At 41.3% G+C, this 19,180-nt stretch overlaps 2 protein-coding genes across 2 annotated transcripts; one reads left to right on the forward strand and one right to left on the reverse strand. All coding sequences in view use genetic code 11, as the record gives it.

The window, feature by feature from the left end:
* Window positions 1-1,460: 1,460 nt before the first annotated feature.
* Window positions 1,461-4,722, reverse strand: EGR_01654 (hypothetical protein; the record flags this gene model as incomplete). Its single annotated transcript, XM_024490903.1, has 2 exons — window positions 1,461-1,700; window positions 4,648-4,722. The coding sequence occupies 2 exons, from the start codon at window positions 4,720-4,722 to the stop codon at window positions 1,461-1,463; spliced, it is 315 nt and encodes a 104-aa protein (XP_024354768.1).
* Window positions 4,723-8,928: 4,206 nt separating this feature from the next.
* On the forward strand, window positions 8,929-17,759 carry EGR_01655 (hypothetical protein; the record flags this gene model as incomplete). Its single annotated transcript, XM_024490904.1, has 3 exons — window positions 8,929-9,043; window positions 11,997-12,093; window positions 17,507-17,759. The coding sequence occupies 3 exons, from the start codon at window positions 8,929-8,931 to the stop codon at window positions 17,757-17,759; spliced, it is 465 nt and encodes a 154-aa protein (XP_024354769.1).
* Between the last annotated feature and the right edge of the window lie 1,421 nt (window positions 17,760-19,180).

The following is a 19,180-nucleotide window of genomic DNA, read 5'->3' on the forward strand; positions in this document are numbered from 1 at the left end:
TTGCTTCCTGCATGCTTATAACACCCACCTACCTGGTAAAAATTGCTACCAACACGTGGTCGTTGCTGGCATGCAATAAGAGGAATTTGGCTTTTGCATACCCGCTAAACCATAATGCTTTGACACATTATACAGAAGTAAATTCATAATTTTTATCTTGAAAAGTGCGGTACGAGTTGGTGTTGTGCGTCAAGCATATCCTGCATTTGTCATCTACCGGAGAGGCAACAAGTGAAGAAATGAAATGTCCATGGAACAAAGCACCGAGCTATGGCTCACTCTGTGCAGTTCTTGTAAAATTAAACTAGTATCCCGGTAACCAACACACACAGCTTTTCTTCCATCTAGATACATAAATTTTGTAACAACTTGACAGCATAAATATCTTCGTTGGCATTGATTAACTCCCTACTATTCTTAACATCGTCTAGGGAGTGATTTCTCCCCTGCCAATCGACTTCACATATTTTACCACATTCAACAACAGCGGCAATCAAAATCACTTCCTAGCCTTCACATTTCGGGCTAGCTTTGGTGGCAATTAGTAAAGGCAAAAAAACTTTAATGGATTTGACTAAAAATGTGTAAGTTGATGGTTTCAAGTCCTGCTGCATTCTTTGAGCTATCTTAAAATCGACCTCAAATAAAAATTTTTACTCAACTTTTTAAAGCTTCTCTTTCATTCTGCTATTCACGAATGCAATGATGCGATGCCGACCGCACAATGATATTTCCACTTTATACCATAGGACAGTTACATGGAAAAGTTAACTAGCCCTTCACACTCGATGGACCACTTACTGAGGGAACCAACGAGAGGGGACCAGTGAATGAGCCCCCGAACAGCTGCTTGAGGAAGTTCCCAAATGATTGCGGTCCTTACTCATGTTAATCACAAACAAGCGCTTGAAAGTCGAGGCGCAAGTAGAACCCTTGCACCCAAAATAAAAATTGTTTTACTTTTATGCACTTTTTGCATAATCTATTACTATGTTTATTTTATTTAATGCATCAGAGTCGACCGAAATAAATGTTTGGATTTTCACTTTTCTTCCTAGATGAAAAGGAGGATACATCACTTTTTCCTCCCTAATCTGCTCATAATCTTGGGTTCTTTCACAGATGAAAAATTTCCAGGTAAGGCTACACTTTTATGCCACTAAAGAGAATTCACTTCTCCATTATCTCATATTTTTTGTTCACCTATGCTTTAGACACATGGGGCAAATCCGATAGTTAATCAAGAAATGTTTCTGCAGCGTTACTAAATTAGCAGAAAAATAACCGAATTCAATGAGGGGAAGAAAACGGTGGTTTGGAACAAATCATACTGAGGAGCCCTTGATGGCTTATTGTCCGGCAGCAGAACCTGTTAATCGTCACCGGATGGGGCGAGAGGGAAAGGTGGGAGCTGCTAACGGGGCAAACCAAGAGACGCACCCACGTACGCACTTAAGCGCTCATCCGCCACTGGTAGTCATGTCGATGTGTCGGGCCGTCTGATTGGCTGTCGCACATGCACCCGCTCGCAGACTGAGCAGGAAGCTGCCCACGGAGTTAACGTACTGTCGCTCCACTTGAGGCAACAGAACTCCTCGATTGAAAAACCCCTCCGCTTCCTCCTTGCCGCGGAATATACTCACCACTCTTTGAATCAATGTTGTCAGCATTGCTGTGAGTTGAACGGCCTGTCTCTTTGTCTACCATTATCTCAAAATTTCTTGTCTACCATTATCTCACAATTTCAAAAAATTTCCATCTCTGCAATAGTTGAGCTTTGATTAAAGAATCCATCATTCCATCCTCTCGCACTTCGCAGAGTCCTTTGATTGGTTGGCGTATGAGGTAGCTTTTTGCAACTAAATGAGATAAATTTTGGCACTCCGACCTTTAATGGGATGACCTGTAGTGTTGTTTTATGAGGCTTGTGTTAAATGCTAACCGTAATTGCCACTTTGGCGATCGACCCACGTGGGGTGACTAACATGATCAACCGATGACTGCACGTCATAAAGTCGCTCAGGTGTGCAGCCTTCGACGCTTAAGAAAAAGCACCGCTCAAGGGGAGGCACATTGCACCCAATTACTCGATGCCCATCCAATTGGAAAAATTCTGTTTTAGCAATTTAGAGTGGCTCTTGATTTCACCCCCTCTAGCATTAACAATACGTGAATTCTTGCAGAGACACCAATTTTATATTATGAGAAGCAATGTCTTTGTCTCCCACTACTTTGACAAGAAAGTGAATTATCCGATCTTAGGGCAGTATAATAAATAGGTTTGCCTCTAAGTCCTCGCACTTAAAACGTTTTGACAGCAACTGGCTCTAAATTGTATTTACAATCTGCAGCACTAAATCCGGATGACATTTGAACCCGATTAAACTTATTTATGCCGTATTTGCCTTAAAAAATAACCTTTGAGAATAAATTTGTTACTGTGTGGCTTCACAGTGTTTTGGAAACTAGAAGTTTTGAGTGTTTCAGATTAAAGGCTTCTCTTAGTTGAATGCCTTAATCTGGCTTCGGATCATTTGCTCCTGATTCTGATACAAGAAAGTAAACTTTCTTACGAAAATATCGGAATTTATTTGCAACTGCGACGCATGTCCTTCTTTACTATTTTTATTGCTCGGGGTGTTTCTATTTGTCCTCTGGAGCGGTGTTGTTTAAAATAACGAATTTTGGGCGCACACGCACGTAGTTCTTAAATTACGGCTCATCATTCTGGCTGTAAATAGTTTATAAATTTATTTTAGATCCACAAGATCAGAAATGTTTGTAGAAAAACAGCTACTCTAGCTATCATAGTATCTTCTGTGTTTGCTGCATTTCGTCAACGATATACTTTGATGATCTTGTTATCATTCACACTAAGTGGTGGCAATAAAAGGGAATGACTGCTCCTAGGCTCTTTACGATGAGAAGCCTTTTCGATGAAGGCGGGCTATGGCGTTTTGCAGACTATCGTGGCGCTGCCTTGGAGATGAGTCACGCGGCTGATGACATGTGAGCGGTATGACCCATCGCAGGCATCGGAAAACGCCTTCTCTCAGGTCGTCTTGCCAAGCAGGGTGGGGCAGAGCAGTGATACATCATGACCTGCCCACTTTCCTCTCCACTCCTTACTCTGCGGTTTTTATGGATCACGCGTGATTAACTAACCAGAGGGTGTCAAGCCCAGGTACCGCTGACGCGACAGCTACGTCTTCGACTTTCCCGTTTCCAATAATAGCCATGAAATGCTGCTAGTGTAGTGAAACATCCTGATCCCAAATTTCCTAGTCAAAACACAACCTCTAATTGCTAAGGCATTTTACACGGACGTCCTAAATTCCGGAGGCTTCTGAATAAACCACCTTAGTCACTAGGCAATGCGGGTGCGTGGCACCTCAAAATATTCTTCAGCGGGTCTCAACGGCGAAGATGCGTATTATTTGTTTTAGTTGTTCATCAAAGATGGCTGGGATCAAATGGTTGGACGTATTTGTAATTAGTGAGGTTATCGACTCCAGTAATATGCTGTGTTAATCATATGTAAAAGTTATTGTCCAAGGCTCCCTCTTCAAATGCTCATTGATTACCTAACTATTTACATCGTAATTTCATTTAAAATTTATTCTAAAAGCGCAAACCCTTCATTCATCTCATCTCTTTTTTAAACCGTCCGCATACGCTGTTAAAAAATTAGAACATTTCGCTAAGGCAAAAGATGAGGATTAGACCAAATTTTCGGCGGTTTATGTGCAAAAAGGTGTGCTTCTTCTGGCTGTGCATGAGTCGAATACCTCTATCCTGTTGTAACATGCCGTGATTTAGTCATATTTCAAGAGGAGGTGGCGATTAAAGAGACGTTCAATGCTTAGGACTTGATCACTAGAAGGCAAATCAATGAAGACTACAGCACTCCAAATGGGAAATAGGCTTTAAGTAAAGCAGAACTAGTGGTAGCTACTCACTGTGATTAGACTATTGCGCACATACAGAACCAAAAAAACTGTAATTTCCTTAAAATGTGACGAATTAATGTCCCCATTTTTAGTGGCAGTTACCATTTAATTCACCAAGAATGTGCGCCACCATTAGGACTGTGGGACTGCACCCGAAATAGTACTTGGAAATAATTTGGAAAGTGGCTTCTATCCTCAAAGTATTGTCAAGAATTTCTTACTAGCTAAAAACAATGCTCTAAGTGCGTAAGCATACTCCGAAGCGCATTCAAAACAAATGTCTGCTCTGTAAATATTTAATTTAAGTATTCTTTTATTGTAGAAAAAGCTAACTTACAAACCCCAAGTTTACTCAAATGCAAAAGCATACTGTAATCTAGAAACGAAAGAAAACATCAAAGTTTTCGATTTTGGTTCGCAATAAACTCAAACATGATGAGTAAATCGTCCACAAAAGATTTGATTGGGAAGTCTGCAATCGAATGTGATCTTACTATGAGGTCAAATGTAGAGAGCACTCGTGCAGTTGAAATTATGGTCCATTAGTTTTATGCAGAAATCATTTAAATATCCTGGCTGAACTGGTCCCCACGGCCTAACTAGAATATATTTAATCTGTTTCAAACGTTACCGAAATGATGGATAGTTATGAGGCAGTGTAGCGCAAAGCGAGCACCAAGATTAAAAGCAAGCAAACCTCCAAGTTTGTAGGCGCACCGGCACTGACACGCGCAGGAATACCGAGACCTGTCGGTGGTGCAGGTTCGCGCATGCCCTTGTCTCCTTCCGGCCGTATTCCATTTTACTTGAACGTGAGTTTGCGTGTGTGTGTCAAGTTCCGACACAGACGCTACTCCGGAGCATGACTGATCGGGCACAGCGCACCCGCGTGCAAGCTTGATGTCTTGAGTGGATGTAAGCATTCGCACTAGGCGGTGCTTCAACTGCCGCACACTTTCCCACGCGAACGTCTGAGGTAATCGCATTGAAAAAAAGTTTATGAAGAGCATTCCATTTAAAAGTTTAGAAACTGGACAAGTTGCCTTAGTCTCCATTTCTCAACGGCTACAAGTGCTGAAGATTTTCCATCTTTAAATCATTTTTGTATGCGATTCTATTATTTATTCTGACGTCAATCTTGCTTCTAATGAAACTGGTCGTATATTTGGATACAATTTTGTTGTTTCATTGAACGCGTAAGACGTGAAAGTAGTTTTCGCCTTTGACAGAAGATAAATGAGTCTCAAAATCGTAATATGGCTGTTTCGATAGATGCTTGCATACTGGCTCCAGGTTCAAATTTTCTTAAACACAATCGTTGCAATCACCGAAGCACTTGCAGGCATCTAGAAAACAGACCAAAAGGCTACTCCAAAAATCACTATCACACAAACTTATAGAAGAGGAATCGGAATGTCAAGAAGGCATTGCCTTGAGAGGCCTTGTATCGGGACGGCCATCAGATAAGCGAGCTAATACGGCAACATCTGTGAGAATAATCGGGGCTATGTGAATTCGTGTGATATTAGGTCATTTTAGAGACTGAAGATTACAGACAAGCATCCACAAGCACCCAAAAATCTCCGTTTTGCAGAATCATTTTGTGTGTTTAGTGAATTAAACTTTACTTGGTGCACCGAATAAGCCTTCCAGGGCTGAGTGTTTTATCAGTCGTTTTGATGAATACAAACGAAGACAACGGCAAAAGAAATTGTGGACAAAATAGAGAGGGTTGTGCTATAATAATATGCTATTTAGCAGGAGGGGACCACTTCGTCATTATGACCGCTGCACTCTCACATCCTGCGATAGCGTGACCTCCTGAATCACATTTCATAAGTGTGGTTAATCGGTATATGAGGGAATTTCGTGGCAAAGGGCGTGAACCTAAGGTCAAACTTTTGCGGGCCAACATGTCATACCCAGTGGCAGCGCTTCGGAGGCTTGCAAGTTAAGTTCAAGCTGGCGCTTTCCGCACCTGGGATCACACTCGGCGCTGTGACGACTGCGAATATTCCGCACTCAAATTGGGATAAGGTAAACAGTGCCGTCGTTGCATGCACCACTACAAGTCATGCGCTCGCTGTAAAGCAGTGAAATTGGGGAGTGACGCTGATTGTCCTGGCCGCACACAAACAAGGTAAAATTCTTCTTCATAAACATCCTTGATTTAATTGTCTCAACTAAGTGACGCACTAATGGACATTTCCATCCTGTCACTCGGCCAAGACTGTCTTTCATTCAACCAATTGTACCCGCCTTGGCAGTGCCGTTTGCTGGTGATGCTACAACCGTGCATGTGTGGACGAAAGAGCTGACAAAACCTGGTGGGAAAAGTTGAGATGTTCAAAAACAGAAAAGCAAGGGCGGGTGAAATAATTAAGTTAGAGGAGGTTGTCAGATGGTAAAGCGTTTGAAGCCATCTTCCTTTGGTTTATAATAAAATATGTTGCAATGAATTTTCGGGGAGGCAAAAGCAAAACTTATTCCCCCTATCAAATAGACACTTTGACTAGCATAGCATTATTGAGTATTTCTGCGTCGGCAAAAGACCACCGAATTCATTGCGGTATTGCTGGCGTATCTCAATCTGACTCCTTAAATCACTATTTGTCTTAAAGGTATACGCCTAGTTGCTATTTTTGTTCAGGTTTCTTGAAGACGGACGGTAAATACGTTTTCTGAATGGGCGGTTCCATTGCGAAATGTTTTTGTCCATTGTAGGCTCAATGTTTAAGTTTCCTCTCTGGTTCAATTTTTTTTTCTAGTTGGTGAAGACTGCATTAGCATTCACTTTAACCATGGAAATTTGGCCGTCTTTAGGTGATTTTTGAGGTCATTTCTTTGTTGAATCATGGATAATAATCAAAATAAGTGTTTCAATATTTCGGATGTCCGCTACACTGTGCGGATACGGCTGATGGAATAGCCTTAAACGAAATGAATTTTGAAAGAAATATCCGCACACTCTGACAATCAATATGACTACCGAAGTAGCTGTGAATAACCTTCTAAGAGAAAATGAACAAATGGCTCGAGGAGCTGCAGAGATCCACAAAGCTTGCGTGCCCGATGGGTGTGACCGCATTTCGGAGACACATCCTCGCACGAAATATGTAGAAATTGTGAATGACGGAACCACAACCTAGAGCCCGCATTGCAGGCAATGAAGTCGTCCTTTAGTTAGGCCGCGCGTAAATCACTGCGGACGCTCGAACGCCTGGTTTGAAAGATGCAGGCATTACCGAATCACCCTTCTTTTCCACTCCTTCTGTGGGGGCATATCTTGCTTTGATAAACCTGTGCATTCCAGCTCGAAACGTTAGGTCCCGGCTTTGCAAGCAAGCAGCCACGTAGTTCTTTTTCCTCCCTTACGCTTATTACCTGATTGCCCTGAGTAGCAGCAAGCACTTTAGCCGAAAAGCTCAGGCAATTTTGAACACTTCTATTGTCTACTTGTTCACCCATGCAATTTAACTCACCGCTTCCATTCTACAATTGACATCGATTTTGCTGTATGTTTTCGATGCTCAATAATAGAAATTAAGGACTAAAATAGACCCACGCTAATCTTTTTAATGAGCCTTTCTTCAAAGAAAAACTTGGGTGCACTTGTTAAATTTTTGTCCAAACTGAGCCGCGTTTCACATCAAAAATACGCCTTTTTATGAATCACTTTTACCGTTGTTTTGCTCCGCCACACCTTCCCATGCACTCTGCAGCCGATCCCCCATCGGTTTGTTCGCGATAAAAAGTGCTAACTTCCTATACAAGAATATTTATTCTTTGGTGCGGCACACACTTGCTGGAAGTGAAGCACTATAAGGTTAGAATTGTATAATTAAGTTGTTGTCCAAATCACAGATCGCCTCATCAGAATGATGTGCCAGTGGCGAAAGAATTTTCGTGATGAGCACAGCAAATCCCTTAATTCAGTCGTACTTGAGGTAAAAGTGTTAAGTGCACGCATATAGTTAAATAAATGGCGAGAAATAGGCCCCAAGGACTACCATGCCTTCACACTGGAAATGATTGATCCTATGGTAGATGTTACCCAAAAGTCCCATTATTGCAGTGATCTCTTATTTGGCTTTACTGAACTATGGAGTACAGAATGCCACATTCCCTTTGCCTTAACAGAACACAAGTTCTACAACTTAAAAAGTCAAGATTTGACTAGCCGAATGTACAACAAAGTCGGGTATAAGCTCGTCATGAATCGAAAAAGTCATGTGCACTTTCTTCTCCTTCGGTGTAGGCTGCAAAACTCTGTGAATTCCGAAAACCGCCTTTGCACTAAGGATCCACAAAACGTAAAAAAGGCTAGGCGAATTTGTATACTTTTCAGGAAATAGCTCAGCTGCATTTCTCTGTGTATCCTTAAGCTCTTAGCTTCAAGACCCTTTTTATCCTGCCACATGCGAATAAACCTAGAAAAGGCGCAATTAAGCCGCTACAGTAATTAGCCCGCGCAACTGAGCCCTCTGCGTGTCGGATGAAGGATAATCAAACACCACTTTTTTGCATCCTATCGAAAAGAACTCCTCGTGGCTGCGATGAGGTGTTCGATGCAAGTAATGTCGATTGCATTAACCCGACCAATCAGTGCAATTGTTTTTGGGTGATATAAAATAAATGCAACATCATCTTTGCTAAAAGATAAAACAACAATCAAATGTACTAAATATAGTGAATTTTAGATAAAATCCCCATTCGATTACATCCGAACGAACCAATGCACTGCCCGCTAATGACCTATTTAACGTATTTCAAAACAACCTATTTAATGACAACAAATTGCTGTCCGACGGTCGCAAAGAATTACGTAGCGCCGATTCAAACAGTTAAGCGGACGTAGACTAAACTCAAGCAATGCTGTAGTTTGATCCTAAGACTTAACGCCAATTACATGGTGTTGAAAGTAAGCTATTTCAATAAAATGCTTCCAATATAGACTTGCTAGAACATTACCCTTCGGATGTTCATTGATGCATTTGATTGGAGTCGTTCCAATTTCAAATACAGCCTTCCTGACATTCGTTCGCACCAAGCTGATCCACCGATTTTGGAACTCTGGCGCAAGGCTGACGAATGTGCGTGTTTTTTAGAGAAAAATGGTCAACCATAGGCTATTTCTTACAAGGACCCTACTTTTCGCCAAAAGCCATAATCGAAAAAGTTAGATAACAGAATAAAGAGCAAAAGTAACGAATGTCTTCACACCGAAGACAAGTGCTCAAACAAACAATTCACTCCCATTGGCCGAGAGTGTGCGAAGCTCTTTATGTTTGTTTGTTTGCAGAGATGAAGTCTTCAAAGATCCTGGTAGTAAAGCGATACTGCGTGCCTTTTAATGCTTCCAACAGCTTAAAGCCGCGTCGGGTGTTCTGCCATATCTTTTCAGAAACTGCAACTTGAACACAGTTAGCAAAGACAGTCTTCGTGGATTTCATGGATTAAGATTTCACATAAGTGATTCCCAGAAGTAAGCAATTAAATTACATCAGCCATATGACCATCAGTGTGATTAATAATTTTTTGGTAATTTGAATGCATTTACTTGGCAGTATGTTAGCAAAATGTTTGTTCATTCAGTCAAAAATGTGATGCAAATTTTTTTAACTTCACCTTAATTTATAAATAGTCCAAGTTACCCCTTTCATAGGGTCTGCAGTGGGCAGTATGGTACTGATTCTCTTGACTAGAAGGAAAAAGAAGTGTAATAGACCTCATATTTTAATGCATTTTTCTAATTTATTTTCTCTGATAGTGACCACAGCTTCTGCTTGTTTTACTGACTTCGCTAAGACGGCATTTTTTTGTTTTTATTGCACACCATGGACTCACTTTCAACACAAATGGACAGTGAGCAGTCTGTCACACTTCACTCATTGATCATGGCACTTCCACCCGACACATTGGCGTGCGGAGGGCCATATACTTTCTGTTGGGGTAATTTTTAATGTAGGGTGCACTTTTGGCTGGCAAAACAAGTTCTCATTTTGATATAAAGCATTATTGGGAGATGCCCTTCTTCAAAACTAGACCCTCCTCTTTGTTTGCCGCTACAAATACACGAGACATCCCATTTCCCACCACTTTTCCGGTCGCTTCCACTTTTTCAAGCTGTTTACAAACAGGAGGGTGCTAATTTTTTTACACTATGCCTGCCACTTTCCCCTATTTCAAGCACAATTTTACTCCAAGTTATGCCTTTAAAACTGCACAAATGAAGAGATTCTGTGGAACCTTCCTGCTGTGGTTCGCCTTTTAAAATATCTATTCGCTGGATTAGGTTTTTTAAAACAACTTTGCCTAAAATGTTCTCGTTATCTTTCGAAATAACTTGTCCATTTTTGTGTCAAAATCATTGCAAGTGGAGAAATGATACCATGTCTTAAAGTGAACTTGTGCTTCAAAGCTGGTATGGCCCATTTGGCCGCGTATATTACAAATGTATAGTGCTAATTTCAAGGCCAGCCTGCCTTTACCTTGCCACTGCATTGATGCATAAGACCTATGATTGGAGAGAAATCGCTCAGTGCAGGACACAAATACTGGCCCTGAATGCTGCTGAAATAGCTTTCAAGACCTAAGGGCTAGATTCACGAAACTGTGTTTAGCGGGGCTACACTGAGCGTCATGAGGCGGTCCATCCCATCTAAGGAGTTAGTGCTACTCGATTTCAAATTGAGTACTTACATCATACACTGACTGTAATTTAAGGAGGACGTAATCACTATTAATGGGGCTGTTGAGAAGTCCCTTCAAGAGAACAATGGATACCCTGAAATGCATTACTTGAATTCATTGTTTTGAAGTCGAGTAGGAGAGATGGATGGACTTAATCATTGGGAACCAATGTGCACCCACGTCGACAGAGGGCTTATAATCGTAAACTGTATACTTTTGTTCATACCTGATGTGTGCATTAAGAGCTTTACATATTCGTTAGATTTTGCTTTAAATTCAGTGATGGGGATTTACCGTTTTGATAGGTTCGCAAGCTCTGTGGTCGTTTTACTAAAAAGATAAAGAGAAATGCATAAACAACTACATTGGCCATTGGATGCGGTTGTACAAGGTGCATCCAGCTTTGGTTTTCCTAGCAAAAAATTAGTACGATGTGCTTTCAACCTTACTTTTGAAGTTAAATAAAGACAATTTTCTAGTTCTTTCTTGGTTCCGGCGCTGTTATTATTTCAACAACGCCACATCTCCGCTTTGATGAACTCTGGCCTCCCACCACCTTTGGCCAGCTATGTACGCCAGACCGCAATAACTGATAAGGCGGCTAATAATGGTAACCATAATAATGCAATCTCAATCTTGTTAGTAGCGCCTTGATAAGACGTCCGAGTCACCGCGCGCATCCACGCGCCTGCGTCCGTGGCTAGAGATGGATGTACGTGTGGGTGCACCGAAAGCAGGCATTGACTTTGCCAGAGTCCAAAATCAGGATGTCATGGGACCCCTCAGTGCGAAAATTAAGTGCTCATCCGTGCGGTTGCCGAGTGATAGAGATGTCCTGTTTGGACATGCTGGAAGCTTTAATGAAAGACTTTGTTGTGCCAATTGAAGTCGACTCCATGTCGATACCACAGTCCTTTCACTTCTCCTATCTCTAGTCACTTTCAGTTTGCGAAATGGCATTGGGGTCTGTCATTTAAAACACAAAAGACCCAAATCTGTGTAATGTTTTTTTTCTATTCTGATTACTAATCCAACCAGTAAAGATGGTACTAGCGCCCTAATGTAAGCATAAACTATAAAAGCAGACGTTACAGGTCTGCAAATTGAGTAAGAACCTAGTAGTCAACTAAATCGAGTTGAAAGCTATTACCGGGAGTGACAAGTAATGCAACCACAAACGCTTTGAATTCATTACGCCTAAAAGATGTTCTTGTATAAACGGAGGAGCGAAAGATACGGTGGAAATAGATGGTGCGAGCAAGAATATAGACATTGGCTATTTGTGCTAAACACAGATTGGCAGCGTCTTCCGCCCTCCCTGCTAGTTTTCTTTCTAACTCTCCTCTCCCCCAGCTCTCTCCTTCATCCTCGTCACTAACGTGATTGGCGTGTCTAAAGAGTTTATTCTACGCAGAGAGAGACAGAGAGCGAGGGAGAGTCGGGAGGAGAAGTAGAGTAGCGTTTCACCGCGATTGTTTCGTCTTCTTGTGCGCTGTGCACAATTATCGGTGGACCGAATGTATGACAGGGGAGAAGAGACGGAGTAGTGGAGAGCAGAAGGCGCATTGCCTTCATACCGCGGGTGCGCATGATAACCCCTCCCCATAGGGTATGATGACTAACACACACGCACACACCCGCGCGCACACACGTGCGCACACATGCGTGCGGAAGGCGGGATGAGTAAGTGCGCGTCTTCGGCAATGAATAACAGACTACCCTTCGCACGAAACACCTGTCAATAGGCATGAAAACCACCGTTCCGGTACCAGGCGGGTTGACGTGAGAGGTTATACTTTTAAGCGTCACAAATATGCATTAGTATCGTTTTGGTCTTTAGAACAAATTGGATACGGTGGTTTTCATCCAAAAATTTAACCAGAACTCGTATTTGTAAAAGCTGTTTTACCGAAATCCTCACAAACCGTTTGAGTGAAAAACAGCCAATTGCGACAGTCTATCTGTCACACGTTCCAAAGGCATTTAACAACGGTTACTAGGAGTGTCTTGACTTTGAAATACGATCTGCTTTTCATCATGGAACTAGATCTGATTGCAAGTTTTTAAGGGCTCTTCCATTCAGATCGCCCACTTTAGTGGAGAGAATGTAGGTAGGTTTTTGAACAAGTAAAGCATTCAAAAAACAGTTTTAATGTTCCATTAAACGCATGCTTAAAGTCCTTCTGTCTTCACGTGGTGAGGACCACTGGAGCGGTGGTGGGCAATGCACGGGCACATTTTCCTGTCGGTTAACACGCAATATGTGGGGAATTGGGAGGTACCAGTTTGTGCATGCGGTGAATCAGTTCTTGCGCAGAGGGTGGTAGCCAACCCAGTTATGGGTGAGCATCAATGAATCTGCAACGAAGCTGAAATCGGTCTGCGAATGGAGTGCGAGAGAGAGAATGTTCACACGCGAAATTGTAGAAGGTTTTTTGCGCTCCTTCCAGTGTGCGACCATTCATATCGAATCACGCAAGGCAGAAGTGGTGCAAAAAAGCTCACACCCAGATCCCATCGAGGCAGCTTTCACGGCCGCTTTATTGTTTGTCTGTTTGTCCGCGATTCTGGAACACATAGTGGATTAAATGGGGCTCTCGCATCGGCAATCGTCAAATAAAATTCTTTCCGTCATTATTCATTTCAATAGACATCCCCTTGTGCATTTCAAGATTACTTGAGGGGGCTTTCGGGAATGATATTTTGGATTAAAGGTAATGGGCTCTTCTTCGAAGATGTTAATTTCGGTTTTGATGAAAAGTTTGGTTCACACATGGCCGGAAATGCAACCTTGTTTGGTTTATCATTTCCTCATCCTGCAAAACTGTCATGTATTTCGTGTAGCCAGTCATGAAGATTAGAAATAACTATAAATTGTCTGGCGACTACCACGGACCATGCTAGTATGTAATACAAATCAAGAATGGAGATGAAAATATCCTTTTCACTTCAGAATAATTCATCGACAATCATAATCTCTGCCCTTTGACGACTAAATCCAAAATCAGCCACTCCATTTCTTGAACTTTAATTTCCATTTTTTTTTTAAATAAGAGCTGATTATAAAGTTCACACGAGGTCATTTTGCAACTTATTTTCTCATTCAGGGTGTGGACGAATGCAGAACCAACTACTGCGTCTCGTTCTCAAACCTTCATCTTTAACAAGTACTTAATAATATAACAATTTACTTGTCTTAAGCCACCTTCAGAAATATTCCAAACTTGAGTATTTGACTAGCACCCTCTAATTATTAGCACGTTTGACCACGTTCAATGTATTTACAGGTCTTGTTATTATCAAGACAGCAAGAAATCCCCAATAATAGATAGCGTTAGTTCACATGGTGACTTTAAGTGTATGCCAGCGCTCATGTGGAATACGAGGTCATTTATTCGTGCTACCGATCGAATTGCGGAGGCTATATCACTTCGTCGGTAAAATTGGTAAAGTCGAAATCACAAACGGAAGACATCTCCACAGCAAATAGTTCACAGAGCAATGTTTTATGTTAGACCAATTTTTGTAAGCACCACAAACACAAGGAATAACATCACATTGAAACTGAGAGAGGATCACGGAAAAGATAGAATTAATTGCAGGTGAACATGCTCCAATGCATGTGGCAGCAGAAAAGGATTTTTTCCAGTCCTGTGCCCACAAAAACCATTTCCATTATAGTATTGTGGGTGCTCGCAGGAGGACACACGTAACCACACAATTGCTGAGATATAGTTCAGAGAATAGACTATGTAGTGTATCCATTTTACGTGGATAGTGATAGCGCCTGCTGGAAGATAGGCGTTCTGATCTGCATGACCGGTGTTGTAAACAGAGCATGGGTGAGTTCTGACTATTCCACCCTTGCGGGTCATGAGAAGCGCCACAAGCAAGTACATTAGCCGTTTGAGCGCCATTTTGTCCATTCAACCGCCGACATTTGGTATCATTGACTGGTTTATCATATTTTCACTGGTCTTCTGGTTTAGCTAAAATTTAAGAATGCCTGTCTAAAATTCGAAAGCATTCACAGCATTAGTAACGAATTAGTAACCCCTTATGATTCCCTCGCCGCCTTTGCGTTACTTCACATCCACATTTCATTGTTAAGGAATGGTTTCAATAATTATTGCATATGGATTAATTTTTATTTCCTAACCTTCGTATTATCGGCATACACTTATGTGTATGCAATCACTTGTGAGTAGGCGAACTAAACCCTACTTAGACCTAAATCACGTTTTGTTAAAAATTGCCTTACTAATTGTGTTTTTCAGCTTCGCTCCATGCGCTTATGGCATCTCCTTATTCAAATTTTTCTTAACCAAAGAGCCATCAATGTTAAAATATTATCCTTTCATCGCATTTTCAGATCTCTCTCATTGTTTTAGTACATTTTTGCAATCGGTATTTCCACTTAAGCCGATGATAGGAGATTAGGTAGGGAGATCACGAGTTGCTAAGACGTTGTTGCTCCTACATTCAGAACTATTGGGATGGTGACTGCTCCTAAGAGCTCCCCGTCAGTTGGCAGATTTGCATTGACGAATCTCGTGAAGCTGCCAAAATTGACATCTATCCATAACTTATTCGTTGAAGTATTATTTTCCCGCATATGCTGAAAATTAGCAGCATCTGGCTATCTGCTAGGGAAAAAAATTAGGGAAGAGTAAACGTTTAAATGGTGACAGCTTGTATCCTCACCCATGGTGATTGGTGATACTCCACCCCGTAGGTAATGCGCACACTTTTCAGGATACACATTATTGGGAATATTCTAAACTACGGATAGGGAGAACCTATTTTAGAGCGCTGGACCTTAAATTACTCTGAGCGAAGAGTACTTTGCCGGCTTCCGCCACAAAAAGGCTGGAAATTCAGTTGCTATTAAATTGTTTACATGACATTTTTGTCTGGAAGGATTTTTCACAAATTTCAAGTGTCCATTTCTGGACACTTTGAGTTATTTTCTTGGTCTCCAAAGCTGAATGTAGTTAAACATCAATGCAAAATGCATTTAACTACCCTGGTCGCGTGGTAAATTCAGTTAGTTCGTCCATTTAACACTACAATGCTGAGTGAAATTTGGTGGAATTTTTTCAAATCAAACACAAATCTCAGAATCTCGGTGTTTGATTATTATACTCCCCTATTTATCGCCTAGGAGAGTCACAAGAATTGCTGGTGTTTCCAAATAAGTGTAAATTAATATTACATCCTGCACCTCATCTGTGGGCGAATTTAAATTTACAGCAGGCTTTCAAAAGCAATGTAACTTAAATTCTCCCTTCGACACATCCACGGAAGTTGGCAATGAAACCATTAAACGATGTTTGGAATTGCTTAATTGAGAATTAACCTAGCCTTAACGGCAGACATCAAGGCTACAAATCAAAAATTCTGACGCTCCATGGGCTGGTTGACGCGCCTAGGTTGATAAAACGTAGTTAGAAATTAGGGCTAAAAATATTTTGCCAAATAAGGGCTTTAAGTAAGGATTGTGGTAAATTATCCCCATAGGTCATTTTGAGGTAATTATCTTGCCATCTTATAGAACTCAAATAAAATGAGTGGAGAAGTGTGTGCTTTGAGGAAATCAAATGGGTGGTCACTGACACAAAGACGATACAGGCATTTCATTTGGAAAAAAATAAAGTTTATAGTTGAGCAGTTTCGCTAAAATTATAAGAGCATGAATAATTCACTTACGGCACTTGAATTCTTAGAGGAGGTTAACTGCTCGTCTTCGTCGCGGTCGTGTTTGCGATGAGTGAAATCGTAATCACTACGTCGACTTGACGTGCAGAATAGACACCTACGGGGGAACAGCTGTTCCCCTGCTGGAACGCTGTCCAAAAAACACTTCGCTAGAGAATTGCGGTGTTTAGGCGGCACGGATTCTCCTGTAAATTAAATTATACTCTTGCAGCTGCTAAGTGCAGCAGCTGGTTTTTCTGGCCATCTTATGCGTATATTCCGAAATTGGCGCCCCAAAAGAAATGAAGACAGAAAACATGTCATTATTTGGACATTATCACTGCTAAACACAAGGCGATGTGTGAGGCATACAAAAGACATACCAGCATTTTCAAAAAGTGGAATTTCGAGGACATATAGCACTTCCGTTATATTAAAACTTGCCAGCTAATTGAACGGCCTTACAAACTTATGAGCACGGAGTGTTCCACTAGGTAAATAAATGTCTAAGGCAAAGGCTCGTGCTTACTCGTGTCGGTAGGATAGCTCCCACAAAATTTCCATTATCTGATTTAATACATCCGCCGGTAAAATCATCTCCCATATCTGCTTTGTCATTTGCAATGTTTATTAATTTTGACGTTTTTAATTTTAGACTAAGAAATGGTAACAGAGGAATCCATTCACCTGATACGTGAGTACTCTTTATTTATTATCAACAACATTGTTGAGCATATTACGAAAACACTGCCATGCTGATCTGGTGGAAAGATGTTTTAACAGCATCGCTCATAGACTGAATGGTGTGTGTTTGGATTTAATGTCTGAAGTCGTAAACGCATCTTCTAGCAAACTACAACAGAAGCTCCATCCACTTTGCATTTTATTTCTCCTTCTTTAAAAGAGTTTTCAAGTGTGTGTAATTTGAAACCAGCTTTCTATCCAATACATCCCAATTCTCCCAGTGAATCTAAAAAGGGGATAGGGGAGGTGATAGTGGTGGTACTGCTGTTGGTGGTAGTGTTGATGAGGCAAAGTCAGCAGCAGTGACTCATTCACTACGCTACAACTGCGGTGCAAGAGTAAAAAAGCAGTGGAGGGGAAAACACCACTTCATCACTCCGGCATTTCTGGCTGTTTGAAAGCAAGCACCCATCTCCCTTCAGTCCACCTCCAGCCCTCATTCCCCCAGCATTCCCCAACCGCGGCTCTATTTTCGCAAGCCTGGCGATTCCGCAAAACTTTATGCATGAGCGTGTGTGCACCACGCGTGCCCCACGCCGATTGGCTCGAAATGCACACTTGCCAGCACCACACGTGCGCTTGCCTGTGTGCGGCAAAAGTTTAACCCTAATCGCACGCCTGCACACACCCGCCGCTAGCCGCGCACAGTCCAAGCACGTACTCGAGAGTGGGTAATCTCTCCGCCCCACAACTCCAGTGTTGTTGGTGGTAGCGGTACCGCCTTAAATGGATTCCTCCCTTCCTCTGTGTGGATATTTTACTTTTTTGTTGTAAGTCCTCCTGTTGACATTATATGTGTAGCTTACGCACCCAACCATCTGCGTTGGATTAGGATCTGCCATGCAGTTAGTTCAGTCCGCGTCCAAAAAAGAAAAATAATCCTTGTTGAAAGTTAGTAAAGTATGCATTGCCTAAGAAATTTAACTCTGCTTGTGCTGCCTGGCATCGCCTCACCTTATAGGGTGGAACGAAAGTTCACCATAGATCCTGGTCGAGCGACTTCTTATTACCACTAACCGACAGGTGTCGAGTTAAAGGAGGTGTTAACAAGTATTAAGTAGACATCGGTCTACTTTTTCTGCTTTTTTGCTTCTGCTTATTTTTGCGTGTTAGTTTTTGAACTGGGAGAATAGAACGAAGTCTAATATTTGGTAAAATAAGTTTTAAGACTGCTTTGTAGCCATGTGTCATTATTTATTCTCACCAGAGAGACAACTGTGCTTTCACAAAGGCTGCAGTTGTATTTGTATCCGTTACTTGTGCTTTTCCTTTGCAAGTCCATGTTCATTCCCTCTTGTTTTTATTAACATGTGTCACGTCATACATATCCATTTTCTAAGTGGAATGGTTTTTGAAATTCAAGCATTACCGTTTCTTTTCGCAGTTTTATGAATAAATTCAAAGCCTTTGTTTTATTGCCTATTAAAGGACAAGAAAGTCCGTAAAAATTTAGGTAGGTGAACAAATCATTTCCAAGTGTTCTGTAAAAGTTTTTACCAAATAAGTCGAAAATACTGGTTGGTGATTTTGTGGAAATTATAAATTTATACACTTAAAAGAAATAATTTCATATTAACTCCAAGACGGAGTCACTATGACCATAAACACCAAAATTTGTACACTTTTTGCGATCTTGATAATTTCTCTATGAATCACGGCACAGAATTTTGATTTTTGGAGCCGCCCAGATATTGTATTAACCTGCTCGAAGGCGGCCAGAACGGGCGAAAAATGAAGTTATTTGATTGTTCATAATCATAATCACCGGGGTGACCACTAGCGATTCCATTGCAATGCAGAATGTAATTCAATGAAGCATTTTCCGTGGGTGGTAGATAAGAAGTTGAAACTTCAAACACTAGTATGGAGTGCGGTGATCCGTTTCTCTCCCACATTCATTTTTGTGATAAAGGCATAACTGGTCATCAGGCCCTAGAAACTACTGATGTCCACAATACTTCCGGTCGAGTTTTAGGTCTCGATGCAGGTGCAACTGTTCCTATAGCCCTACTTAAAATAAGCCACTGTAGTCAAATTACTCTATTGTAATGTTTCGTTATCTTTAACGAGTCAGTAACCAGTGCCAAATTTTTTGT

This window comes from Echinococcus granulosus (assembly GCF_000524195.1).
Source record: "Echinococcus granulosus chromosome Unknown EG_S00006, whole genome shotgun sequence".
In the NCBI taxonomy this organism is placed as follows: Eukaryota; Metazoa; Platyhelminthes; class Cestoda; order Cyclophyllidea; family Taeniidae; genus Echinococcus; species Echinococcus granulosus.